This window comes from Falco naumanni, chromosome 4 (assembly GCF_017639655.2).
Source record: "Falco naumanni isolate bFalNau1 chromosome 4, bFalNau1.pat, whole genome shotgun sequence".
Classification (NCBI taxonomy): Eukaryota; Metazoa; Chordata; class Aves; order Falconiformes; family Falconidae; genus Falco; species Falco naumanni.
In genome coordinates this window covers 2,944,611-2,957,188 of record NC_054057.1, presented here as the reverse complement: position 1 = coordinate 2,957,188, position 12,578 = coordinate 2,944,611, and the positions used below count along the sequence as shown (strand labels likewise).

At 39.4% G+C, this 12,578-nt stretch overlaps 1 protein-coding gene across 3 annotated transcripts in view; it reads left to right on the top strand.

Moving 5' to 3' along the window:
- The window catches only part of ANO10 (anoctamin 10), a 128,443-nt gene extending 116,251 nt beyond the window's left edge, over positions 1-12,192 (top strand). For all 3 annotated transcript variants that reach the window (XM_040589517.1, XM_040589518.1, XM_040589519.1), the window contains exon 13: positions 11,312-12,192. In XM_040589517.1, coding sequence (XP_040445451.1) covers positions 11,312-11,347 — 36 coding nt within the window. In that variant the 3' untranslated portion in view covers positions 11,348-12,192. The remainder of the gene's footprint in view (positions 1-11,311) is intronic.
- The last annotated feature ends 386 nt before the right edge of the window (positions 12,193-12,578 follow it).

Below are 12,578 nucleotides of genomic sequence, written 5' to 3'. Positions count from 1 at the left end.
CGCATATGCGTTTTATATAATGAATTAATCTACTTATGCCTTTATATATCATTTTGCACAAAATTTAAGTCAACAGAGAAACTGGGATTATAGGATTGGCAAGGCTTGAAAATCAAATTAGGTAGTCAGAAAACATTCCTATGTTTTTCCAGTCTTCCTCATCCTAAAATCTTTTTCTGTAATTGCTCAGTTACGATGTGTAGGGTGTTCCAAGGCACTAAAGCCAATCTCAGAAACACAGTATATGCTAATACGCAGCATATCTACAGATGGTTGTATGTCTTCATGTTACAAAGTTGCTTAAAAATTCGTATCTCTTCAGCCTGAAGTAGTAGCTATTATACAGCTTTAATTTTCCATAGCTTGCTCTTTATCGGAAAATAATTTCATAAAGCTTGGCAAAGAAATTGCTGACAATATTAGAGGCAGAAAACTGCAAAAACTTGTTAAGGTCTCTGATTGCAGTACCAATAGCTCTGAAGAGGGTGCTCCAGAGGAAGGGCACCGAGGGCGAGGCAGTACTGATGAGTACAGCAACTCCTTGTTGTAATGCACAGGAGTACTTTGTTATAGTGAAAAAGCAGACAGACAGACAGGAGCTTTACCACTCAAGCATTACATCACTTTTGAACAGATGTGATAACCTGTAGCAAAGAGGTTTTCTTCCCACTAATTTGTTGGAAAAAAGGAAAAGTGTTTTGTTCACTAGTAACCTAGGAAGCACGTAAAGGGAAAGTCTGGCTTCACTGAAGTAAACGAGAACTTTGCCACTGCCTTCAAGGAAGCCAGACCTTTACCCTTTGCTACGTTGTTTAAAATTACTGCAGGTATAGCAATTTATAAATATTGTTATACCTGTAATTTAGGACTATGTCAGCTGTTGTAACTTTACTCATGTTGAAGAACTGCAGTTATAAACTACCAAACTGACCTTTTACTCATTTTCAAAATACCTGTGCAAGTTAATTCAAGGTTTATTCTGGCTCTCTTACATGGTCATTAGACAATCTTTTGTAGTTCTCGAGGAGTAATGCTTCGTATCCAGTTGTGCATCTTCAATGAAAATGGCAAGTTTAATAAGCTGTATGTGTCCTTTGCATCTGTGTGCATATCTGCGTAAGGGCTGTGAGGTCAAGGGTTTCTCTAGGTCAGGCCCAGAGGGGCAATAAGCAGATACCTAGCATAGAGCGAAGAGCCCGGCTAACCTATTTCCCCATAACATTTTCCCATGCTTAGTTCAAGAACTTCCCTGAGACAGATCAAACCATAAATCCACTATAACTAGTTTGAGCAATTTGCTTTATGTGAGTAGGTAAGCAAATCAATACCTGTAACTGATCAATACTTACGCTTAGCCCAGTGTTTAGCTAAGGGAAACCATGTTGCTGCTTTTTCCATGTGTGCATAGTCGTCCCAAGGAGCAGGGTACTTGGCAGAAGGGGAATTTGCCTCGTCACAGGTGTCTTAGGTGGAAGAGAAATTCTGTCAGTGGTGCCGTTGCCATTCTGAAAGAATTTGCAAAGGGCCTTTGATACACTTCACAATTGGTAGAGCTGATTTCTTCAGAGTATCTATAAAATTACTGTAACTGGCAATTGGCTACCAGCTCTATGTTGTTTATTTTTCACTGGTCTGTGAATAGGAGGTAGAAGAAAGTTTGCATTTGAAGAGAAAGACAAGAATTACAATCTTACTGGAAATTATATTATAAGGACAAGTACTTGGCAGGAGAGCTTCTACAGGGGAGGAAAACAAGATGACCAGGCCAGGTCCCTTCTGTTGCTGGTCTTGCACTCCTTGCCTATTAAACTCTTGCCTAGAACTGAGAGTAGTTCTGCTTCACCAAATCATTTAAACGTTGAATAGTTTTTCCTGCTTTACTGCAGTGAAATTTTATTCTTTAAATCCTGTGGTAACAGTAACTTTAGAATTAAACTCACTTTCCATGCTGATACGGCAGATTAACGGAGAGGCAAATTTCTTCTCAGGAAGAAGTCCTTCAAAGAGCGGTTGCTTTTGCTATGTGTCTGCCCGACACTTGGTATGGAAGCCAGATTTCTAAACATGTGGTTTATACTTTAAGTATATTTTAATATTTTCTACTTATACTGTTGTTGTTTGATTTCTTTCATGTTATCTGATGTATTTGTCAGGCTGAAGTTTCTAAGTTTCTTGCCTGCTGCAAGGGAGACAGAAATTTTGTACTTGCAGCACTGTGGCAGGTGTGTGGTACCAGGACAGAGAATAGCCATGCACCCGCCATGTCTGTTTGGTTTTTATATCAGATTTATGGCACAGATAGAAATTTCCAAAAATAGTGCCTGAAGTTGGATTCTTAGTTTCCTATCTGGAGGCCAATCTAGATCACCTAATTAAATCCCTGTCTAGAGTAACCTTTGTTTGTTGTTACTTGTTTTTTGGCAACCAAGCAGGGCTCTGTGCAGATCCACAAATTAAGAACTTTGGAAGGAAATGTGAGCCCAGGTTATAACTCAGACCAGCTGGGCTTGGGCTGGGGCTAGGCATGCCTTTGTGTCTGCTGGCAGAGCAGAGGGTGGACAGGGTGCTGGTGCTTTAGGTGTTGGGCTTTGTATGCCTGGGTTCCAGCGATGGCCAAATCTATGTCCAGAAAGTAATGGTATTATGGGGTGGGTTTTTTCTTCTTGGGGTTGGGCGTAATTCATTTTGAAAAACCATCTCTGCTTTTCACACAGTCTGTTCCCTGCTGTTGTACGGATTACAAGGAGTCACGTTCATGCTCTTTTTTCCCCTCTGTTCTTTTAGTGGCATTAAGTAGTTTAAACTAGTCTTTTGCCTTTTGTGGAATTTGTTAAAGGATGTTGGTGAAAACTGTATGGGTTTTGGCATGTGTAATACTGGAATAAATGTTGTGTAGTCTCCTCTGGCTAAACCTCTGCGATGTGGGTTTTATGCACTCGTGGGAGGCTTGTGTCTATAACCCAGCACGTCCCTTCCAGCCTTAAGCTGGAAGAAGTAGAAGCACAGAGCTCACATAGCTTTGCTCATCTTGAAATTGTTAGACCAAAACATATATTCTCTCAGAAGCTGTAGTGAGCTGTGTATTTTTGACACCACCTGAGCCACCTTACTGTTCAAGCAGAAGTGCAAAGAGGAAGGATGTTGGTGATCTCACTGCAGCGCTGCCGACCACCTTCGAGTCCGTCGTCACTGGTGCTGGCGTTCTTTCAGATGCTGTTTTGCTGGTTTTGCAATTTCTCAGCCATGCCTCCTGAATCACGAGGCAGGGTGAGTGCAAAGCATGTGAGCTTAACTAGTGAATTAGTGTGTACTGAGCAACCTGTTTCTTAGCCAGGCTGTTACTGCTATTAGAGTTGGTGTAAGGCTAACTTAGCTACGTCTGCAGTTACACTTCAGTGTCATATCCATGTATTAGGGGTTTGCATCCAGGGGCCTAGTTATACTCTCAAAGTGCTGGGTATTTCTCTTCCAAAGGATAGGTACCTGCTCAGGGGCATCCTGCTTAGCATATAAGCTTGTTAAACTTCAGATGGCAGGAGTGGTTTGTTTTACCCATTTTCTCTTGACCATAACTAGTAATAGCATAGTGGTAATTAACATTATCCAAAACCCCTGAGAAAATAAATTTTATCATAGCTCACCCTTAAATCATTAAAACATTGTTGACATGCTATTAACCTAGGGACAAACTGCACCTTTAAACTGTGGTGAAATCTGTTTGACCCAGGTTACAAAATTAAAGAAATACCTGACTGATAGGCACAGATCTGGAAGGACTGTGCAGCCCATCCCTCTGCTCTGAGACATGATCAAGGTCATGTCATTTTGGATATTGTTGCATCATTGCTTTCATAGCTATTCAATAGTTTCTGACTCCAAAATCTATCGACTGGCTGCTTATTGGATGGGAGATAATTGCATAAGCAAAAGGGGAGAGCATCTGCTAGGCTGGTCTGGCATCCTGTGAGTGTGGTTAGAGCACACATTCTTCCATAGGCATTCAGAGATACTGTTTAGTGTTGTGTATTTATCCTTCACTTTGCAATGACATGGTCAGTTATGGTGAAAGAAGATAGTTTTTAAAAGTGTGAACTAAAACTAGATTAAGATAGTTTAGATGTTATAAAGGTCAGAATACATAAGCTATACTTGACGGAAATACTGTGGTACTCTAATGTGGCTTCTACTATTTCTGCATTTTTGTGCTATCTACTGAACTAAAATAAGGTTCAGCAAAGGGTGACTAATACTGCAAGAATATTGTAATGAGTATTAATTATTACTTGGCAATTTAAATCAATATTTACAATTATGAAGACAATATGAAGTAGATCAGAAAAAAAATCTTGGAAAAAATCTCCTACAAATGGGGTTGCTTTGTCTGCTATGGCTTGCAGCACTATTAAACAGGCATAATACTCCAAGGCACGTATTATGGGATTCTGCAAGTTTTCCTGACTCTGCACTTGATTTTATTAAATACTATTAAATATCTAATAAAGAAATATTAAGCAATCTTATTGTTCCATTAACACTAGTAGCTTTTTGTACTTGGTACTCTGTCATGAACTAAGCATACAAAAAAGGAAAGAAGAGAATTATTCTTTTGCTGTTTGCTGTTACCTGCTATTAGTTGTGATTCTCACTCTAGATCTGTAGAGTCCAGGCAAACTTCTCTGTCACAGTTCCTGTAGGAACAACTATAAAAATCTCTCAGCCTGGGAGGGACCTCAGAAGGCCTCTAGTCCAACCCCTTGCTCAAAGCAGGGTCAACAGCATTTTCAGACCAGGTTGCTTGGGGCTTTTTCCAGTCAGGTCTTGAAAACCTCTGAGGACAGAGACTGCAAAACCTCCCAGGGCCTCTGCTGCAGTGCTTAGTTATGCTTGTAGTGAGGTTTGGGGTGGGGGGGTTGGCTTATTACTTTATGACCACTGTGTTTCTTGATCTCTTGCTGTGCACCTCAGCAAAGAGCCTGGCTCCATCTTTTTGCCAGCCTCCTTGTAGATATTGGCAGGTGTCTCAGCCTTTTCTCACAGTGCATGTGCATCAACTTTCCACCCATCCTGTGTCCCGTGGCTGGATTTGGTGAAGCTGATCAGTATCCTTATTATACTGGAGGGCCTAAAACTACACACAATATTCCAGATGCAGCCTAGAGGTAAGGAGAATAAAACAGGTGCAGAGCTTGGTAACTTTTCAGTCCTCAAGAAGTTAAATTACTGTAATTGCTTACAGAGTCTTTCTCATGAGAGCTATACAATTCAGCATTTTCTTTTGTTATCTTCAGTTTAAAATTCTTCTCACCTCCTTATCAATAATTTGCATTTTGGCTGTTTAATGCTTATTATGTCTTTTCTTTGTGGAGAGTTGTTTTCACTGGTTTGCAGCATCACAGGGCTATTCCTCTTGGCTCTGGTAAATATGGAAGTTGTTAAGTTGTTCCTACAAGTCTTTTATCATATTAAGCAGAGGGGAAACTGTACTCTGGAAATCAATAGCTTTCAGGAAGACTTAAGGGTTGTATTGGATGAGTTACTGAAAATAAGCATTCAGTGGTATATTGTGGCTGTGTGATACAACACAGAAGTCCTGGGATTTATAAACAGGACTATACTAGTATAGAAGCTATTTATCACTACTGCAAACAAGCCTCCGTTATCATCTCCAGCTATAGCAACTAAGAGGTTGCTGAAAAACCGGTCAGAGTCGGAAATGAGGCTTAAAATTTACGTCAGACCTGAAGTCCTTAAGCTCCATTCCCTGCAGAGGGTTCAATGCCATGTGCAAAGACCTTGAGGGAAGGTTTGTAGTTCTAGATACAAAGTTAATACAACTTTCCGCCATTATAATCAGTGAGAAAAAATTTCCATTACACTTTTACACAGAATAAAGTATTAGATGTGGAAGGAAGAGGCTTACTGAGTTTTGCAAGTGGGTGTTAATTTGCCACTTCTGTAACTGGCAGGTGCTTACAGATTAAGTTGATACAGTTCTTGCAATTGTCAGCTCAGGCAAGACCCAAGGAACTACCTTTGTTGTGACTGTGCACCATTGGGAAAGACTTAATTTTAATATATCTCCATCATAATTTCATATTATAATTAATTTGAGAAAGTCGGAAAGATACCATGTAATGCTACGCTTTCTTTAAGCAGTAAAGCACTTAATGAGCTGCTCTACGTGGTAGATACAGGAAAAGCAGAAGATGGAGTTGCTGATAAGAAACATGCCTTCATGTCGTCTTGCATTTAACGATATGGCTATTTACATGCCTGTTCCTCATATATGCAAACATACGTGTACAATTGAGTATGCTAATGGAAAAGCACCAAACCGGTGAGTCTTAACTCCTGGTTTCATTGATTTTCACTTTTAAGTGCTTTTATTTTTTAGAATTGTTTTCCTCAGGTTGTGGTTGAATTGTCACTTGGCGTTAACACACGCAGTGGTAAAATTAAGAGTACTTAGAGGCTGGCTTACCAGGACTGAGCATAACTAGAAAATAACAGTGTTCTAAGCATTTGACGTGGCGTTCAGCGAGTGCAAGAAATCGACATTAAAAAGATCAACAGAAAAAAGGAATGCAAAGACTGTTAACCCCCTGATGTTGGCTGTCCTGTAGAAACCGTGAAGGAAAGTTGAGAGTGTGTGATTAGGTTATGAGTGTGTGTGAAACGAGCAGTGGTAGCTGCAGAAATGCTGGGTCGTCTCTCATCCTCTCTTGCAGAAGGAAGGTCACAGATTGATTTGCAAGATAGGGTTTGCGAAAGGCAGCAGACGCTTCCTAGCCGCATGGGTAGAATGAAGCTTCACGCCGGGGCACGCAGTGTCCCTGCTCAAAGCAACCCTCCTGCACAGAGTGACACGCAAAGTATCTTGTCACCCATGGGCTCTGTGAGCAGGGTTTGAAAATGAAGGTGGGCCACGGTTCTCCTCATGCTGTGCAGAGGCAACTTGGATTTTCTGTGAGGCTGTGGCTTGACCAAAGCCCTGGCACTGCTAGTGGTAAATCCCTTGGCAACTCAACCGGTTTGGCTTTAGTCAAGGTCTGTGGTGTTACTGTGTATATCTGTTAGTTCATGTTTGTGGCTATTTCTTTTACTTGCATATATAAAGTGGTATTGTAGCACTAATTCACAAGATCAGACTGCCATAGACCTTCGAACTGGAGAGTTACCAGTTGTTGGTAACTACAGTCAGTACCCTGCATACTAGAATTTGTGGCTGTGGCTATGAACACGCAAAGGAAGTAGCCTGATTTCCAGGCTTGGTATGCAACTGTACTTGTGGTGCGAAAGTATCTGTTATGTTTTATTAAAATGCTTTCAGAAAATTTAATGTTGAAGTGTAGTGAAAACTAAGTAATTGGTTTACAAATAGGCTTTACCACATTGAAGGATTTTTGCTGTTTCTACTGAAAATGCTGTCTAATTATATTATGTGTGCTTTACAAAGAAATTTAAATTTAATAAAATGGAAATAGCAAATCTATTGAATTACAGCAGATAAATATTTAGAGCACTTCCTAACAGTAGAATTTTAGAATAAACACCACAATAGCCCCACTACAATAAATTAGTATTAGTTTAAACATACGCTTCGCGTACATACTGCATGCACAGGGTACTGTAGCTAAGTGTGCCGCATACAACGGACCACTGAGTTGGTACAGCCCCACAGTGGGAGAGAGATGTGGTCCTAGGTGCTGCACAGAGCCAGGCCTAGCTTGATAGGGAGCAGGAGTGTGTGATCACTTGTCAAGCACCAGCCACCTATTTTGCAAAACGGAAGCATAAACCTTTCACCAGTAACCCTCGGCTGATAATGAAGAGTGGTTTCTCGAGCCAACTCATTTCTGAACTGTGCCTCTGGTTAGTGTACAGAGGCTTTTAATACCCCTCAGCTGAGCGTTGTCTTTCTTTGTCGTTACGTGTCTAGTAGGTTTGAAAAGTGGATAAATAAGTTTTTAATCTCCTTTTTCTGTATTTTTAATACGCTACTTAAAACTGACAAAGAAATGCCTTTTTGATGGAAGGGCAAACTCAGTCCCATAGGTTTGTCATTGAGCCTGTTGGGGCTATCAGGGGAAAGGTGATTTTAAAATGTGCCTTGTCAGTTCCCTTTTTCATTATCAGAAAATACATACTCCCTTTCCCATATGTTGTCCTAGAGAAATACTTTCCCAGTAAAAAAGAACATTTCCTTTCATAGTGAAAGAAACGAAAAATTCTTCAGCCTGAACTTGGCAAAGAATTTCACTGTCTAATGGTGCCACCACACGTTTCTTGCCGAAGTAATAGCTCTTAGGGGAGCCTGATGCTGTCAGGTACTGCGAAATATGTTTTGGTATTAGAAATTATAAAGAAGAAATGAAATATGCAGCTCTTGGGGTTTTTGCATTGCTTGTGATTAATTTCCTGAAATACATGAGTGACTGCATTTGGACTGGTTTTGCCCAGGCTGTGTGTGCCATGGCAGCATGTGAAGCTATTTTAAGAGTTTTTTCTACTCACTGGCCCACTAAAGAAGCTGGGAAATTTGTTTGTTCTTCATATATTTTAAATTAATATATAGCATAAGAATATATATATATGTATGTATAAATAATACACTAGTATAAGATTCCCAGCATAAAAGAATATTAGCATAAGAATTGCTCAGTTAAAACTAGGAAGGCCTTCAAAAATAAATTACAGTAGTCCCACTTGTACAGAGTTTTTGGACAGATTGCCATATAGTCATCAGTAATAGTCATGTGCTTGGGATTTTTTCCAGACTTTGGCAAGCTCTGCAGAAATCAGAGAATAAAAATACATTTCCTGTTTTCTATGTTCCTCATCAATCCCCTTATAATTACAACAGTGCTCAGAATTTAAGAAAATCATTCTAAAATAAGAGAATTAGGTTGTAATTGGGTGCATCATGAACTGAATTAAGTAGGTTCTGTCTTCTGTACTTTTAAAATGTTTTTACGATAGGGGTAGAAGGCACTTTAATTTGAATGCTATACTTTTATACAGACACTTGTTTAAGTGAATCAGGTTGCAGAAGAGGAATCTGTATTCCAGCATTTAGCTATGGCTTTTTTTCCTGCACTGTTGCTATGGAGAAGTGTATAAATATTTGCATCACAAACTAATTTTACTTCCCTTATAGATGGCATGGAAATACAGACTAAAAGTGGTAAAGAACAGTTATTGTAAGTGGGTTTTATCATGCAGAGTAATGTTTTGGAAAGGGTTCAGACACAGACTAACAGCAAAGGAAAGTTAGAAGGTGCTGTATTAAAGCAATCTGATGTCTTTATGTTATGGACAGAAACTGAATGAAAGTGTCCACTGTATCTGCGGTTTCCTCTTTTCCAGTTTTTTTTTTTTTGTAGTATTATTAGGTATTAGTCTTTCTAATAGCTCATATGTACTGGGCCATTTGTATAAAATCAAGCACAAGCATAAAAGAAAGGACTTTTCAGAAGCTTGTGTCCATCTACCACTGGGTGGATGATACGGAAACTACACAGCTGCTTAGGAGTTGGAAGATGCATAAATTCATATGATCACTCACGTTTTTTCAGCCTTTTTTCTTTCCTTGTCTGCCAAATTGCCTCGAAGGAGGCAGTCATGCTGGACACCAGCCTATGGCCTCCTGAATTCCAGCAGTGCTGTGCATCTCCTTACCTTTGCTCCTCACCCTGTCCTTTGGGCTGGTCTCCATCAAGTCTCCTTCCTTTGACTGTTGTCTCTCAGTCTTTTTCTTTTTTTTTTTCTTTTTTTTTTTTTTTTAATTAAGTCATGTTATTTCTTAGTCTATCAGGGTGGTTTCCAGCCTTAGAGACATTGCAAGACCCTTAGCTGACAACCACAGGTTATGCATGAGAAAAGCCTTTGACACAGTTTAAACTCTGCTCTTATTGCCTCTGTAGATTCTGTATTATGAAACATCCTCTTTAACAGAAGCTTCAAAGAATGGCTCTGGTTTGTCTTACGCAGCAGATATTTTTCAAGCCTGGAACTGTTATTCTAGTTTCACATCGAGATCTCTCTGGTGATGTCCTAAGATAATGAAAATAAAAACAAATTACACATATCACCATAGCAGTCTGCTACCTCTTTTTTATATCACAGGATGTTTTCGTTCAATTCAATAGGAAAAGAAAAGGGGGGGGTGGGGGGTGGGGGTAATACAGAAATACTGAGTAACTTAACATCCGTGCAATGGGAAACTGGGGGCAGTGTTGTGTTAGTAGTTCCTTGACCTTTTGAGAGCCCTTAAAAATTTAAATATTTAAGACTAAATTACTTTCATGATTTTTCTAAAACAAAAAAACCCCTCCGTAGTATTGAAGACTTCATAGTGAACTAAAATTTTACATCTGTAAAGCATGTACCTTAAAAATGTGCATAACACTTTGCCAGTAGGTAGATTCTCCCACTGACTAAGCAAATTGCTTTTGTGTCTTCAGAGTGAATATCTGTTATATCAAGGACAATTAATATTTTTTTTTTTAAATTCCCTTTGTGTCTGAGATTCTGATATCACAGTCTTTCATTGTGGTGAGCATTTTGCTTATATGAAGTTATCTCAAAGAACTGTGTTTTAATAAATAAATCAATCTGTGATTTGGAGATAAGCAGTCTTATTTCTAGCCTGGTATCAATGTCTTCCTAAACATAGGAGTGGATTTCCAGTGAAAGCCCATCAGCTGTACCTGTCTGTGCTCACTGCCATTGTTGTAGGTAACAGCCAAAGAAGAGATAAAGTGACTGCCGGTCACCCTGCACACAGGCGCGACCAGAAATACAGGGCTCGGGGATTTCCAGGAGCAGCGGTGGCGATGCCAACTCGCACAGTGCATTGTCACTCACGAGCAGTTACTGCCTAGGAGTGGCAGAAGATAGTTCCAACACAACAGTAATTTCCCCCAGCTTTTCATTTTGCTTTTCTTGCAGCAGTTCCCCCTAGTCATGAGTCTGAGGGAGAAGGGATTTTTTGGTACCTGTTGGGCCCAGTAATTTCAGCATAAGGCATTATTCATCGCAACAAGAATTAACACACAAATTGTGTCACTTGCCGAGTCTTTTTGTGTGAAAAGCAATACCTCTGTTAAAACTGTGTCTTTTGTAAAAGTCAAGCATAACATGTTGACTTGTGGGGTTTTTTTTTAACTATCAAAGCAAGGGGTTTTTTTTGTGTGGTTTTATTATTCAGTTGGGTTCAGAAGTGTCCTGCTTTCAGATTTTGCTGTTTTGTGTAATTCATCATGCTACCACTGCACTTAGTGTACCTTTTCTTTTTTCCCTTCTCTCGCAGCAAATGAAGCTTGCGGCTGAGTCACTGAAGGAGTAAACATGAAGGAATGAGGATGACTAAAGCAGTCACATGTGAATGTGGGCACTTCTTGAACGTTTGTTTATGATGATGTATAGCTCTCAGAGTGTGCACTCTACCATCTATTGAGTAGGTGGTACCTGCTTATATGATACTTGGTAAATATTCTTTGCCTTATGCTGTAAGAAAAGTATTTTCTCCTGCTCTCTTTGTTTCTTACATGCAACTGTTCATGAAGCTAACACCAAATAAAACACTCCAGCTTATGCAAAGTCTGGTTGAAATCTGCCAGACTCGCCGTGCTTCAAGTGATTGAAAACAGATCCTGTGAGCAAGCGTCCAGAAATGACTGGAGTTTTCAACTGCAACTTTGTAAAAGAAAAAAGAAGGTAGACTAGTGCTTAATTCACAGTGTAATGTCTCTTTGGGGTTATTGCCCCTTTTGTTCCTTTATTACAATAGCTAATCAATCCTGTATTATTTCAAAGACTTGCTTATTAGCTGCTGTTTGCACATAGCAAATTAATTTAAATATTTTATACATTGCATAATGAAATACATGATTGTTCCCTGTATGATCTGAGAAAAAGCTGAACATTATATAATGCATACTTTGTAATATTTCTCCCGTGTGCTACTTGCCTAAATAAGCCCCTGCTAAAGTCTTTTCAAAAGCTGGGCAAAAAGTATTTTGTAGGAAACAGATTGCTGATCAGTAATGTATGAAGTGTATTTATTTTTGAATTTACATTAGATTTTCCTATCATTTCCCTGGACCTTGAACTGCAGTATTGTATGAATGCATCTTCTGGTTAAATGAACTGCTAGTAACAGATCAATTAAACTTGGCACTTGATACACCAGTACTTGTATATGTAGTGAATATCTGATTATTTTTTTTCTTGCATTTCACAAAAAGATAATTTTCCTAATGTTTCATTGTTTTCTGACAGTAATAGGACCAAAATCTACAGTGTTTGCTCCTGTGACCTTGAGACAGTTTATTTTCTCCTGCTGTGACCTTCATCTTTGGTAGATGTAACTTACCTGTATGTGATACTTGCTGGGACTCTGGAAAAATCTGCTGTTACAGTAATATAAGGTATTTGCCTACTTCGCACATTTCAGATTTCTGCCACAGGTCCCCCACAGCAGAGTAGTATAACTAAGCCAAAATAATGTATTCTGTCTGGAATTTAAAATTAGCATTTCTCAAACCCTTCAAGCGTGACCCAGTAAGAAACGACTC